This window comes from Drosophila elegans, unplaced genomic scaffold, assembly GCF_018152505.1.
Source record: "Drosophila elegans isolate 14027-0461.03 unplaced genomic scaffold, ASM1815250v1 contig_476, whole genome shotgun sequence".
NCBI classification, from domain to species: domain Eukaryota; kingdom Metazoa; phylum Arthropoda; class Insecta; order Diptera; family Drosophilidae; genus Drosophila; species Drosophila elegans.
The window spans coordinates 5,107,710-5,123,714 of NW_024545863.1; the positions used below are offsets into that span (position 1 = coordinate 5,107,710).

Sequence of the window (16,005 nt, forward strand, 5' to 3'; positions counted from 1 at the left end):
TAAAAGCACATTTTTAGAATATGTTCCAACAGTTGCCTTCAGCTGCTCGCTTTTTTGATTTTTAATGACTTGTAAAATTCAAAAGGGGAACTCGAAATATTTTCAAACAGAATTTTGCAAATTAACGATAAAATATTGCGTCGAGTGCAGGCATTTGATGGAAAGAAAGCTTTTTATAAAAATTCTTGAGAAATTGAATGTATTAAAAAATGGCTGCCAAGACAACTTTATCCCCTATGCGTGAATTTCTGAGTCTCCCAGAGCCCCTTAAAAAAAAAAGCTGAAAATATTAATATTTATGTTTAAACATTTGCTGCTGTCCGTCGTTGAACGCCTCTCCTTTACCCCTCTACTGCCGATCACCTGCCATCGCCGCCCATTGAAGCATGAGATACGACTGCGACTGGGGATGGGTATGAAGATGAAGATGAGGATGAGGACGAGGCGGTGGCCACCACAACTCGGACATCTTTGGCATCTAATGGACGCTGGCAATACAAATGAAAGATTTAATGACTCTTGGGCCGCTATGGGCAGGCCAAAGATGGCTGGGGGGGGGTCGCATATATATGTGGTTTCGATATATCTGCGAGAGTTTGCCATTTGCGCATAGCGAATAAAAATTGTACACAGGTCAGCAAGCAACTAGCTTTCCCTTAATTCTGAAGTATTTGTGATTCCATAAACAAAAGGTTAAAGATCTTTTAAAACTTGTGTTTTTAACTTATATCACCGAAATATAATGTTTTAGGAATAGTTTGAATTATGGCAGTTCAATAATTGATTGTATGCACCAAAAAATAATTGCAAATTGCTGAGGGGATTCAAACTTGCTGGCTCCCATCCTGTTAGCCAATTTTACAAATACTTTGAATGCAGCATACCAATGAATGAGTTCCAAACTAAAATATTTTTCTGCTACAAAAGTTCTCACAAAACAAGGGATTTATTTGGATTGACTAACTATGAGCTCGGCTCTAAAATAAGAAAACCAGATAAACATATATTATTTTTAGTTTATTGTAATGGAATTTTTTTCCCCAATTAAATGTAGGATGCTATTTGTTGTATATAACATAATTTCTTTTACATTTCTAAAAGATTTGGTAAAGTTTAAGTTTTGCAAATTCAACTGTAGTATATCTGTTTTTTTTGTATAACTATTTCATTAAGACCTCTTTTCAGTTGCCATCAATTACTTTAATCGGCGTGAACCAGTCTTGGCAATGATTGGAATGGGCAAAGACCCACGTTGATCAGTGTAAACTATCATCTCGGTGCCTAGTACGCAACCATTGAGAAATTGCATGTGGAAGAAGCCAAACGAATTTTACGCTTTGTTGCATATTCTGATAATAAATCATAGAATATAATTTGCAGACAAATGCCTATGGGGCCTTGGGGGCCCCAGCGGAGGACGACATCCGACCGGGGGACGAATTTTGAGTAATAATTCAAAATTCTTTGCCCAGTTCGCAAGTGCTTTCTGTGTGGGCTCGCTTGGCGCTTGACCGCGCTTTGAGTTGAATTGAAAATTGTGAATACAAATGCGATTGCGAATCTGAATGTGAATTTGGTGTCAGATTTGTCATTAACACAAATGGGAAATTCTTGGGGATTTAGTCAGGATTATACGGTGGCTGCATGTGACATTATGGACGTCATTTCGTTTGGCAAAGCGTCAAGAATAAAAAGTGGGCACCCTTTTGGGCCCTCCAGAATGAACAATTTACCTTGATGCGTAACAATTGAAAACGATGATTTGAAATTCACTGGCATAAAATCTGAACCATTTAGTCCTTGGTTTTCCGGTATTATCGTCTCATTGAAGTACACGTGCGTCCGCTCCGGATGATCGCGCTCGGATACCGTAACCTTATAGTATTGCGGACGGAAGAAATACGAGTGATCGGCCCAGGTGGCTAGCGGCGTGGGCGGTTTTTCCGTCAACCAACTGAAGTGCATTTTCCCGTAATTCGATTTTTGGTTCGCAACAGACAGAGAGAGTACGCGATTGGTTTTGCAAAAAAAGACACTTAAAATTTATAACAATTTAATTTAACAACGAAACAATACCACTCCTGGCCAAGCAAACAGCAAGGATATGCGAGAAAATTTCAAATCAAGGAATAAATTTTCGCATTAACTGCATGACATATCCTTGCTGGCCAAAGCCAAAAAGACTGAGATATTCGAAACTATTCGGAATGGAAATTAATTGATTTGGACACTCACACTTGGGCAATCGACTAGAAAGGTTATATAATGGTATTTACAATAAAATCTATACGATCTCGGAGGCTCTTTGAGCGAATGTCCTGCACTGGCTACTAGAGAGTCCTGACAATCGATTGCTATGCACTTGGATTATTTGCTTAAATTAGTGGTGTCTTTCGGTTGAGAACGGTTTGTTTTTTTCTTTGACTGCCAGCGACGGTTTGTAGGTCCACGCGTCTCCACGTCCCGATTTCAAGTGAACATCGACAGTTCCAAATCGAAATTAAGGCCAAAATATGAAAGCACATCGGTTCCTACCACCAAGATGCGTCTGCTGCCGTGGCCCAAAAGCAGCGCAGCAGCAGCGCACACACACACACTCACACACTCCAATATAGTCGGGGATTTTCGAAAATATGGCCGACTGCTATGCTATAAGGCAGGCAGGCAGGAGAGATCAGACCAATGAACGACATATGAAAGATAAAAAGATAGAAAATTGGAAATATTTGCTATGCGCCCGAATCTATGTGTGCCGTATATGTATATATATCTCATATACAAGTATTAGCATACATTTCTGCTCGATCTTGGTGTTTGTATTGGTTTAACAGTCGCCATTTCGAATGTTTCGAACTCGAAAGGTGCAAAAAGGGGGACTTCGGGTCAAAACCATAGGTATATGGTATATTTGGATGTGAATAACCATGGAGGATCGTCAGCGAAATCAAATTTATTACTTATTGCAGCTCGGACGACATAGAATTTATTAATATTTTAGCATTAAACCGGCGAGGGAAGCGTTTAAAAATAAAACGAACAAACATATGGACAATTCGATATTTTATTTTATTGGCGTAAAAGCAGCGATTCGGCCATAAAACCCATAGAATACAAATATAGTCTTGTTGGTATGCCGAAAATGTGTTAATCATTTCGTTTCTATATCCGTATTATGTCGTATTAATCGTTAGAGTGGAAAACATTCCATTCGATGAGCCGCACGCTTTTATCCAATACTTATGTAATAGCTTTTGGCAATGCGAAATCAATTTGAAATTGCAAATGGCCAGCTAGCTGGCTAACAACAACTGAAGCAATTGGCCAAAATCAATCAACATTTTGATGAGTACTTGGCAGCGATGATTGACTAATCAAAATCTACATACCCTTGCGAAAATAAATATGCGATTTATAATTAGTTTTTCTCGAATAACGCTATTCCAGCCAATAAAAACTTTGTTATTTTATAGAAGGCGACTCGATCATTAGCCGTTATTATAATTATATTTATTTTGCCCTTTCATTTGACGGGCAATGAAAAATCAACGCAACAAATGCGCAACAAATCTATGTCATTTGGCCAAAACGAATCATTTACAATAAACCATCTTCAAAGCAAATGGAGCGCGACATAGAAAACCAAAACCCACAAGGCGAGGCGTGGTCCAGAAAAAAACCACCAAATGAAACGTGGCGCGGCCTGTGATCTTAATGATGATCAGGAGGACCGGTACCCACTGCCCCCCCGTTGGTCCTCCTCAAACGTCCAAAGAGGCAAAACAGCTTGAAAATTGCATGGAAGCGTGAAAAATCGAACAAATATTTGCACGGAGAGGAAAGTGCAAATGCTGTTCAATGATTTGCATGCCGAGGGTGGAAACCTCATTAATCATGTTGTTGAAAATGTTCATTAAATTGCGGTGCAGCGTTTTGCAACTCGTAAATCGCTCGTCCGTCCAAAAATGGCTAAATAAATGTGGGTAATTACCAGGCCTCCACATAATTGAATACCCAATTACTTTCCCACGAGTTTCCCACAAGTGGCCAAGTCAATGAACGTGTCGGAATGGGTAACAAAGGAAAGGAAAGCCCACCATGAAAAATAGCCGCGAAATGCAGCCAAAATACTAGAGACCGCCCAGAACTCAGGCATTGTCTAATTAAGTTGTCGCCTGTCAGCTTTTAGCCTGATAAGCCGTCACTTGCCCGTCGTCCGACCATTTTCCCCCACCCAAAATCTTGGGTGCGTTGCCACTTGTCCATGGTGTCCCGTCCAAATGCGCCGCATCGCAAATGTTTAGTTGAGTATTTATATTTCTGTATTCATTTCAGAGATCTACGACACACGAATATTTTCGTCTGACAATAGACCACCTATGATATTTATATTTTCCCCATCTGCGCTAGATTCTGGCAGATATGAAATACATGTTTGGCCGCGCCTTAATGGCGCATAAATACTTTCTAGATTAAATAAACTCTTTTACATTGCGATTTAATTAAACGCATGGCTATGCTCGGCTAGGTGTATGTTTTCGCAAATGATTAACTTTGCTGTGACGCAATATTTTTATTTAATATTAATATTTATAGTGAATTTTGGTTGTGCATACCTGTTACGTTGCCGCCTGTCGTGGGTAGAGGTAATTTCTCAAATGCTACACTGCGGTAAGTGATCTCAGATTTTCCGTTGACGAGCTCGCTCTGGAAATGTTTAGTTCGATGTTTAGTTCGTTGCTATTATGTTTAATTTGGAACCGCGGAACCCAATTTAATTTTTGTAAATAAAGTAAAAAGTTAAAAGCTATTTAAAATTGTATATAAATTATTTACTTAATTATGTTCTTACTAAGTTAACATTCTTTTAAAGCATTCAACGATTAAATTTTGTATTTTGCAGTTGATCTGGCGAACTAACTTTAACTTTGTTTATTGTCGTTAGTTTGATTTTTCACAGTATTTAAAAATTAATTGCAATAAATAACTTTCTACCAAAAAAAGGCCAAAATTCACGTCATTTATTAAATATAGTCATTAGATCTACAAAATTGTCTATCCTTTCATAGAAATAGATTTATGAATGTGTCGTTTTTTTTATCAAATCAAATTTCTTAGTATTATGGCCTGACTCATTTTAATATCTGGTATTTTAAATGTTCATTGCGAAGCCAACTCACCTGCGTTGTTTGCTGCACCACTTTGGTCGTGTGCTCCTCGATATATTCACTATGCGAGTATTGTTCGATGCTTTCGACAGCCTGAGGTCAATGAAAATAAAATTAAAAATTAAAAATGCCGAATGTTGTTTCGATGGAATCTTCGAAAGAAATCAAACAAACACACACTCAAACCAGCAGCCAATAGATCATTAGCATGACAGTCTGGAGAATGAGAACAATGCCCGAATTGGGCTAACTCTTCGGGCCCATTTACTTTGCACTTGTGAATATTGAGGAACTAGAGGGATCTGCTTATTATTAAAACTGGGCGTAGTGAGTGATATGGGGAACTTGAAAGTGCGAAACTATGGAAGCCAACAATAAACGACTGAAATTATTGGAGAGGAAGTGGGATTGATTGACGCGGGCACGATTGTGCAAAAGAATTTCCACAATTGCAGCTGTTACATAAGCAAATAATTATATTTATATACGACGTTGTACATATCGAAATCATTTCGTATCCGTGGCCAGATCGAAAAAGTCAAAGATACAAATCGCTATAAAATATTTGAGCTATTAATAAGAAGTACGCCAATGCACGGCCAATCAATAGACCAGCAAGCAAAATCGAATTGCCAGCGGGCGACAGATGTGGCTCCTGCTCAGCATCTGAATCCGTATACTAAATACACTATATGTGTGTTGGCCCATTGACGGGAAATCCATCTTGGCCATCAAAAGATGGCAATGTTGCACACCGAATTAGTTTCAATTTCCAGTTACCGCTGCGACACGATCACGACAACGACCAGTACAGGACAATCTATGACTAACACTAGACTAGATCGGCTAGCTAGCCGCTGCCACTAGTGTCGGGAATCCGGTCTTCTTCTAGCCACACTTTATGGCGCTTCCACTGGCGTTGGCAGCAGAAATCAGCACAACACACTTTGCGCCATTTTCATTATACATAATTTCATTTTCCTATTTTAATTACTTGCGAATTTTGTGCGCTGGCCCCGCTGCTTGCAATACAAATTCATTTTTTTTCATATGCAGTCGTCGTGCCAGGCGGCGTATACTTGATTTTGTTGCAACCTGCCGAAAGCATCAACGGCCGACCAGCGCAACTATTACAAAAACAGCGAATAGAACATGCTGATTCAGCGTGGGATGTCAACACTGCCCCGCCCCGCCCCGATATCATTTTGGTGCCTCTATAGACTGCAGTGGCGTAGATGGAGGAGTCTTTAGGGTGATTTCGTCGCAATAAAATCTAATTTTAAGTCCTACAGAGCACCCTGTACCAACAAAGACGTCTACAAATATCTGAGATGTTTTAAAATTGTTTGGGTGTCTGTTCTAAAAAACCTTTATAAACACATTTCTTTGGAATCATTTAAGCCTTGCTAAAAGAATCATTCACCCATACAATAAATCTAATGTTTGGCTTCAAAACAATTACTCTATTCTCACAAGATTCTAAATTTTCAAAAGTAACAACTTAAATTCGAAGTGTGAACGTTAAGTTTTTCTGCGTGTCTGCAGTATTTTGCATTTTAATATTACAATTAAATATTTTCTGGCACAAGAAACGTGTTTTAATGAATATCAACATTAATTTAAAGACATATTAACCTTCACAATAAATCTTACTTACGAACAAGAAATGTTTTTCACATAATTGTATACATCAAATTTTGCCGTGTCTCAGTAATTAATATTTTTATGTGCAGTTAAATATAACAATTTAAATGTTTTTGGCAAACGAAACTAGTAAAAGATATTATTCTTTAATAGCAAATGTGGTTGAGAAAAAGCCTCAAAAACATTTATGTATCTTTTTATGTGCGGCAAATCACGTAGACAATTTGACAGCCCAAATAACGAAGTTGTTCTGGGCTCCCTTTACAAATTGAGAAATGCGGATAAAATTAATTTTGTAGCCAGCTAATTGTGCAAATCTGTTAAACATAAATTTTGTGCGAAAACAACAGACAACTCAATTAATCTTGGGTTCACGAATCGAGCACTCAACCACTCGAGAAAAAAAAATTTTATTTTGGGCACTATGCCCGAAGTCCCCGACTCTTAGAAACATTGTTCTTGTGGCTGTCAGGTCGCATGATTGTTGCCCAATATTTATGAGACTTCATTTTTCAGCTTGTCAGCGCAGGCGGCACACGTAAAGGATTTCGCCATTCTACTTACAGGACAAACCCCCTTTCCGCTGAAAGAAAATGTTTAGGCAAGTGCATAGTAAAGGCTCTACGTGGGTTAGGAATATTGTTGTTAAATTAGCAATTATTCTGTGATTAATCAACATTTTTTTTTGGTAAATTTGTGCTCAAGCGTCAAGTGAGTGCAACCAGTTGTGTAGTTCTGGGTTTTCATTTTGGTTTTTGTTGCGTAAGTGCGTCCGGATCAGTCTTAAATCAAATACAGAAACAGACACACAAACAACTTACATAGACTAGGGCTGGCTAGCTTACAAACATAGAAGCATTAAGAATAATTGTTCATTAAATGCATAATGTAAAACAAAGCGCAATTGGCAGTGTAGCATAGCGGAAATAATTTTGAGAACGAAACAATTTTCATGCAATTAATTTTAAAATTTTCGTAAGAGATTTTTGAGCTTGTTTGGTGGGCAATCTAAAAGTTGTTTCTTTTGTTTAAATGTTTTTTTTTATTATTATTTTTGTTGTCATGTTTTACAATGTTGCACTTAAATCGTATTCTTTTGTTTCTTCTTGCTGAGCGCTCTTAATTCGTATGTGAAAATTGTTTGCGTGTTTTTCCTTTCGGGGAAGCCCAATGAAAAATGTACACAAAAATTTGAAAACAATTTGAGGGGACGCACGAAACACACAAAATCAAAACAATGACAATGGACTTGACTAGAAAATAATGTCGATGCGGCTGAGCTTTAAACGGCTTCAACCTGGTTTAAATGACTAGAGAAACGCTTAAGTATAGATAAACTTTAAAATAATTGCTAATTTTCAACAATTCCCATTTGTGACTAGACTAGATTTGGCTGTGTCTGTATTCTTTTTGGTTTGATATGGTTAAGTCGAAAGAGAGTTTCGATAGAAAATGTAGTTCAGGCTACCTTAATGGAGAAGCTGCCGTTGGGGATGTCCTTCCCACCGAACTTCACGTTGATGTCATAGTCTCCGGGATCGTTCAGGGCATACAGAATGTCGAAGAAACCATCCTTTTCGATCACATCAATGTCCACAATTTCGCTGGCGAAGTTGATGGTATGATTAAACATGTATTATACACCCCAAATCAAGAGCTTTACCTGCCCGCCTTGTTGGTGATCTTGCAGGTCACCGCTCCGTCGCCTGCCTCACGGGCATCCACCTTCAGGTGCGACTGACTGCCCGATGTCTGGATCTTGGGCGCCTGCTCCACCAGCTTGCACTTCTTCGCCTCGCCGGTGGGGAATGCTTCGAGTTTGAAGGGCGAGCCCTCGATCTCCTTGTCGCCGTACTTGATGCTGCACTGGTAGGTGCCGCACTCGTCGGGCACGAACGAAACCACATACGTTCCGGTGGACACTTCCTCCAGGCGCGGCTGCATCGGCTTGCCTTTGGGGTTCTTGATGGCCACATTGATGTCCGCCTGGCCGGCCTGTTTCGTGTCAATTTCAAACTCGGCTGGCAGAGAGGCGGGTGTTTTCTTCTTCTCGTTGACACCCTTCACCTTCACCTTGGTGGGCTCCGACTTGGGGAAAACGGTCATCACAAATGGACTGCACGAAAAAGAGATTTTTATAGAGTTTAAACTTAGAAGTAGTTAATTGGCCACCCACCTGCATGGCACCTCCACCTCGGAGAACTTCACCTGGCAGGTGAGCACGGATCCCGCCTTGGGCGGCACATAGTGTACCGCGTAAATGCAATTGCCCTTGTCCTCCACGCGCAGATTGTCCACGGGTATGCCCTCGGAGTTGGTCAGCTTGACGGCGATGCGGCCAGGACCAGCCTCGCCCACATCCACGTTGAAGTACGTGGGCACGCTCTCGCGCACCTGGCCGTGCTCGATGCCCGGCCCGTACACCTTCACCTTGCTGGGGTCCACCGTCTCCTCGACGACCACGCGGAACGGAGACCCGGGTATGTGCTTGTCGGCAAACCGAATGGTAATGTCATACTCCCCCGGGTCGGTGGCCAGATAGTCCACATCGCAGCTACCGTCACGATTGTCCGTGCAGGTCATCTTCGCCTCCGAGGGACCCTCGATGGCCAGCGAAAGTCCTCCGTTGCCCGCGCCCTTGGTCTCCACCGTGAACTTGTTCTTCTGATTGGTCAGACCCTTCTCCAGACCCGGTCCATATGCCCTGCAGCGTGTGGGATCGCAGCCACTCTTCACGTTCACCACGAACGGCGATCCCGGCACCGGGATGTTGTCGTACATCAGCTCAATGGTGTGACGTCCAGCCTCGAAGGGCGTGTACATGATGCGGAATATGTCGTCTGTGGGGCCCTGCACGATCTTGCTGGGCAGCACGTGGCCCATGGGGTCGAAGATGGCGCAGGACAACTTGCCAGAGTCAATGTTGCTGCCCACCTTGCTCATGTCCACCATGAAGTCCGTGGCCGCATTCATGATCACACCTGGGGGGAAATCAACAATTACTAAGAAAGAGCCAATCATCTGGGAAACTTTAAAACATCAAGGCACAACATCAACAAGATTACGATGCATTTAAAAGTAATGGAATTGGGAAATTATTTACCTAGGTATAAGGTTTTTAAAGTAAATAATTATCTCCATTAATAATTGAGCATTAAGGTATATGAAACATCAATTTGACCTGGCGATTTTAAACTTGGTCTATCCACATAATTCGGATACCGAAGAGATTATTCATAAAACTTCGAAAAATATTACTTCAAAGGCGATTAGTAGTTTATGGTTTAGCTCAATTCAAACAAACAATGGGGACATCACAACAATAAAAAGGAGTGGCAAGGCGATTGCAGCAAGCAACCTTGGTCAGGTGGTGAGTAGAGCGCAGTGGATTAGAGCTGTATGGCAGCAGGAACACTCGGAACTGGCAACTGTCAACTGGCAATTGGCAACTGGAAGTCCTCCTACCATGCGGCTGTATGCCGATGCCACTGACGCGGGTGTTCTTGAGATTGGGTACCGGAACGATCAGTGGCTGGAAGGGCGAGCCGTTGATGTGGCGCTCGTTGAACGTTATGTTGACGGTGTAGTCGCCCGCCTCGGTGGGCAAGTAGGCCACGTTGCAGGTGCCGTCTCCATTGTCCCGGCAATTGATAGCCGCCTCGCACGGACCCTCCACCGTCACACCCAATCCACCCTGGCCGGCGCCACGGGTGTCAATCATAAACTCCGCCGGCTGGCCCACAATGCCACGCTCGAGGCCGGGTCCAAAGGCCTGCACCTTGTTCGAATCGCTGCCCGTGAGGCACTGCAACCGGAAGGGTCGCGGGGTGATCGGTGTGCCGCCGAAGCAGATGCTCAGCAGGTACTCGCCCAGTTGCGTGGGCGTGAAGTTGACCAGGAAACCCTCCGCCGTGGGTATGATGTGCGCCTTCACGCGATTGCCCGACGGACTGGTGATGGTCACCGCCAGATCCGCCTTGGGCAGGCCATGGGTGATGATCCGGAACTGCTGTAAACTGTTCAGGGGCGCGGCTTTTGTTTTGGGTGAACGAAATGATGACTTGGACTTAGACCATGACGCACTCAAGATGGGCACTTGTATATAACATAAATTTGCTGTCTAATCTACGGATACTTACTGGGCTCGAGTCCGTCCACCTTGATCTTGGACACATCCACCGTCTGTTCCACGACGACCTTCTGTCCCAAGGGAACTCGCTGACCGCCATAAGTCATTGTGGTGGTGTAGGCACCCTTAGAGGGTGGAATCACTTCCACCGAGTAGGTGTTGTCCTCGTTGTCAATGATCCGGCACGGCACCTCGACCTTGGACTCTTCGTGGACGACCTTTACCTTCAGCTCGGCATCGCCGGCCTCACGGGCATCGACGTTGAAGTGGGTGGCCACATTCGGACGCACTCCGGGCTGCAGCCAGGGTCCAAAGGCCTGTACTTTGGCCGCATCAACCGGAACGCCGACGTAAACGCGGTGTGGCGAGTTGGGCGTGGAAACACCGCCATAGTTAACTGAAGTTCGGAGATTGTACTTCATATTAGTAAAGAGAATAAAGGCAAATAAGCGTAGACCCACCTTCGACGGTGTGGGGAACTCCAGAAGTAGGGGTATAAGTGACCTTCTTGGTGCCATCCGGGTTGTTCTTCAGCTCCACGGGCAACTTGGTGCCGTACACATCCTGGACGACAACGTCCAGCGGGGCATTGCCCGCCTTGCTGGGGTCCACAGTGAAACTGGTCGGCTGGTTGATGGTCACGCCGCTCTTCTCTAGTCCCGGACCACTGGCCTTGACCAGCTCCGGATGGAAATCGGTGCGCGGCAGGATCTGGGCGATAAACGGCGACTTGGGGATGTCCTCGTTGTCGCACAGAATGTGCACGGCGTACTCGCCCACAGCGGTGGGATGATACTTCACCAGCGCAGAGCCATCGCCATTGTCGTGGCACTCGATCTCGGCCTGCGAGGGACCGGCCACGGTGAACCCGAGGGCTCCAGTCTCGCCATTGGTCTCCACCACAAAGGCGGCCGGGTAGCCAATGACGCCGCTGCTCAGTCCGGGTCCGTAGGCCACAATCGAGGACTCCTTCTTGGGGCCCACCTTTACCTCGAACGGCGATTTGGGCACTTCCTGGCCGGCAAAGGTCACCATGATCACGTAGCGACCCTCCTTGGTGGGATAGTAGTGGCACTCGTACGTATTGCCGTCGACCTTCGACTGCATGACGTTCTGGTTCATGCCGCCCGGACCAATAACGCGCACCTCGGGCTCACCCTCGCCGGCTCCCTCGGTGTGGATCTTAAAGTCGGCATCGTCGCCGACACGAATGCCCGTGGCCTGGAGTCCACGGCCGGAGGCGCGCACCTTGCGCGCATCCGACAGCGGAGCCACCTTCACGGGGAACGGACTGTTCGGGATGGGAGTGCCGGCATAGAAGACATTCACCGAATGCAGTCCCTGCAGGGCGGTCACGTACTCGCAGCGCCACGTATCGTTCTCCAATTGACGCACCTTGGCCGCCACGGAAGTCTTGTGGTTAGCCGGATCGATGATGATCACCTCAGGCACGCCGCGACCCGCATCCTTGGCTAGTATGTCGAAGAAGGTGGGCTTCTTGATAGTCACGCCACTGGGCTGGATTCCGGGACCCGTAACCTTTACCTTGGAGGCGTCACCAGCGTGTCCTTCCACCTTCACGGGGAACGGCGACTTGGGGATGTCGCGACCGGAGAACTTAACGGCCACCTTGTGCGATCCCTCAACCTTGGGAATATACGAAACAGTGTACGTGAGGTTCTTGTCGTTGTTGAAGCGCACATCAGCCTTCTCGATCTCCCCGTTGGGTCCCTCGATGTTCACATCCACAGAACCTACATATCGAATAGTTTAAATTGGTTTTCCCGTAAGTAAAACTCTAAATACTTACCCTTGCCGGCGGAGAAGGTTTCAACGGTGAAATTGGCTGGGGCTCCTACCACAGGACCAATGGGTTCAATACCAGGACCATAGGCGCGCACTCTGTGGATATTTTATTTATTTATTTATTTATATTTTTTAACATTTTCAAAAACGCAGAGAGTTCTACAAAGCCAATTCTGATACTATGGACTAACATTGAAATCGCAGACAGCTCAGCAGTTAATTACAGGGCTTTGCAGTCTAATTGAAATATTTGCAAAAGAACTAAAGTATTTAAATTTACCAAAATATAATAATTTTATATAATTATAAATAAAATATTTGTTAAATTAACACTTGCAATTAAATATTTTTAGTGGTGGCGCCACTTTAGAATGCGTAGAGAATGCTTTTATTTACAGAACTAATTTCAAAAATACATTTTCTAAAGCATACTTTTTGGATTTTGTAAATAAACAGATTTTACAGTCATAAGCAATATTAAAACTTGATTAAAAATTTAAATTCGTTGTATTTACATGTTTTCCTAAGATGAAAATTATTAAAAAATAGAACAAATATTAGCAAAGTTATTTTTTAACACAATATATAAAGAGAGAAAGAGAGAAAAAGCTTCCAAAATTAAGGGAAAAACCAATTTCCGAGGTTCCCCAACTTTTAATCGAAATCTCGGTACCTTAACAAAGCGGCAAATGAAATCAGCGTCGGCCAAGATGAATGCGTTTAGTGAGCGCTAATTGTACAGAGCAATAAAAGCCGCCAGCGAGCACAGCACAAAAACAATACAAACAGGAAAGCAGCAGCGTTGAGGTATCCATTAGATACGGATTGCTCTGGGCTAGCGCGGAAAGCGGAGAGCAACAACAGTAACCGAAACTGGTGGAACACTTAAATCACAAATGCCATAAGAAGTCAATAAATTAAAAACCGAAAATCAAACGAAAAAGAACGCTGGCCAAAAAGAAGTGGTGGTGGCCAAAACAGATCAGAACAGAACGGAACGAATAAGAACGAGTGGAGGCATGCCGAAGAAACTTACCGCGGCGGAGGAATGCTGATTTTTGCATTTTGAGGCGTTTAATAAATATATATGGTTTGGTTTGGCAGTATATATACACATTATGTATACGGAGCGGATAGGGAAAACAAGAACAAAATCCAAATACATTAAAATCGTTGCTCAAATGTACACGGAGGAAAAAGACATAAAAGGAGAAAGAGAGAGAAGAAAGATAGATATAGTGTAGATTAGAACCAGAGAAATGCATTAGCCAGAAAAACAGACGAAGGACTAAAACGTACAATTTGAATTTGGAATAGAGTTGGGTAGAAAAGAACAATGCTGGATTCAAAGATCTTCTAATGAAATTGAACTTCTCTAACTCAAACTGGAACCTGCCATATTACATATTCAAGATTCTAAGACTTCAAGACTTCAAGCCACAGAACAACTTTCAAATCATTTCTTTCAAAGATAAAAATAACTGTTAAATTATTTTCTTTTGAAAGGTTTTTTATTATACGTTATGTTTATATCTCTTGTTAAAGCTTTAAATAAGATCTTTTCCAAAGTAAAGTAAGTTGTCCATAAAGATCCATGAAAAAATAATTTAATTTAATAATTTTATATAAATAATTTAAATATGTAAAGACTTAGAGTGTGAAAAGAATCCCTTAAGAAACTGTTTGAGTTAGATTAGTTCCACTAAGAAAGCATTTGCACTCACCTATTGGGATTCGTCTTGGGCCTCAAGGGAGCTCCGGTCTTGAGCTTGGAGTTGGGGTACTGCGACAGGTAGGTCATCATGGACTGCTCGTCCACATTGGGGTTGACCAGCTCCTCGGGTTTGATCAGTTGGCGCACATTGAGCCAGTCATCGGCCAGGCCCATGGCCTCAGAGGCGTTCTGGACGGCATCCTTGGGGTCCCAGAGCTCCCAGTCTGGACAGAGACCGGGGGCACAGGCATCGACGAGGGCGCCCACCGCCTTGCCCGTGGTCCAGTCGTTGGTGAAGTTATTGATGGGCAAGTCGGGTATTTTGGCGTGTATCCAATTCAGCAGGCTGCCAACGGAAGAGTGATTTAGTACTGGCCACCAATCCAAGTGGGTAGGCGTCACTTACCGCTGCTTGGGCGTGTGGCCCGATCCGTTGAGCTGCTTCTCGTCCTCGCCATCCCACATGGGCATCGATATCGAGTAGTGCAGAATCAGCGTCCATATCAGGCCCAGTATCAGTTTCAGCTTACAGTCCACAATGTCCGAGGAGTCTGCGGGCAAGAGAATAACACAGAGATTGTATTACTTTGTTGGCTTTGGTGGCACAAAAACCAGAACGCTCACCGTTACCAGTCGAAGTGTGTACTTAATGTTTCTATTAATTGCACCGACAATTTGCAACGGCTGCAGGCAGCCTCATCTGTCACTGGCAACACTTTGATGGGGCTGCTGCAAACCTGTTGCCATTCGACAACCTGCCAATTATGGACAGAGATGTCCGCTAACTGTTACAACCACTTTGTCTCCTGGTCAAGTTCAGGGCTGATTATTCACGCAATCAACAGGTCTTGCCGGTTTAGCGGCGGACCATCGTTGTCTCCGTCGCCGTCGACCTTAAACTTGGTCATAGCCTGCTCTTTAGACGGATTGTCTTTTGTCATGCTAAAGCCATTCAGAGAGATAGTCGCTGGTGGGTTTATTGAACCTGTGATAATAATGGGATCTTTAATAGCGCTTTAACACCGCAAGGTGAAAGACGTGGGGATCGTTCTGATTACCTATCACCGATTAGTCAACACCGGGGCCCTCGGCACATGCATTTGGCATGCACTGAGCCATGACGCGATTGGAATTCCGCCTCCATCATGGGGGAAAGTTGCCACGGGGAAAACTCAGTGCTTGGCCAATGATGGTAACCGAATATGCCAAGTGACGACAGACAGCAACGTCCACTGACGTACTAGATGTTCTACATTTCTTTGTATTTGACCGCGAGGGCTTTCTACTAGAACCCGGGCTCGTTTTGTGCTTTTTGGCCTGCTCAACGAGCCGTTAAACGATTGCTGATAGAGCCAGCTCTCTTGCCAGCCACTTACTGTCCAACACCCGCAACAGCAATAACCACTTTTTGCTACAAAAAAATTTGCAATTTGGCTTTGTTTACTTGAGTAGCCGGCCACTTGCGGCCACTGGACAGGGAAACCGGCTGGATGGGTTGACCAAATGGCCAAATGGCCAAACGGCCGAATGGCTTTGCTTTGTTGGCC

At 43.8% G+C, this 16,005-nt stretch overlaps 1 protein-coding gene across 9 annotated transcripts in view; it reads right to left on the reverse strand.

The window, feature by feature from the left end:
• Positions 1–16,005, reverse strand: part of LOC108140375 (filamin-A) — a 32,291-nt gene that overhangs the window by 5,657 nt on the left and 10,629 nt on the right. For 2 of the 9 annotated variants that reach the window (XM_041709700.1, XM_017263070.2), the window contains exons 3-14: positions 14,865–15,009; positions 14,469–14,804; positions 13,781–13,795; positions 12,749–12,840; positions 11,400–12,692; positions 10,949–11,335; positions 10,275–10,841; positions 8,986–9,790; positions 8,473–8,925; positions 8,278–8,413; positions 5,178–5,258; positions 4,614–4,704 (exon numbers count right to left, since the gene is read on the reverse strand). In XM_041709700.1, the coding sequence (XP_041565634.1) occupies positions 4,614–4,704; positions 5,178–5,258; positions 8,278–8,413; positions 8,473–8,925; positions 8,986–9,790; positions 10,275–10,841; positions 10,949–11,335; positions 11,400–12,692; positions 12,749–12,840; positions 13,781–13,795; positions 14,469–14,804; positions 14,865–15,009 (4,401 nt within the window). Of the gene's footprint in view, positions 1–1,733; positions 2,036–2,235; positions 2,484–4,613; positions 4,705–5,177; positions 5,259–8,277; positions 8,414–8,472; positions 8,926–8,985; positions 9,791–10,274; positions 10,842–10,948; positions 11,336–11,399; positions 12,693–12,748; positions 12,841–13,780; positions 13,796–14,468; positions 14,805–14,864; positions 15,010–16,005 lie in introns of those variants that run through there. The other 7 variants (XM_017263073.2, XM_017263071.2, XM_017263077.2 and 4 more) reach the window with 5 other exon arrangements.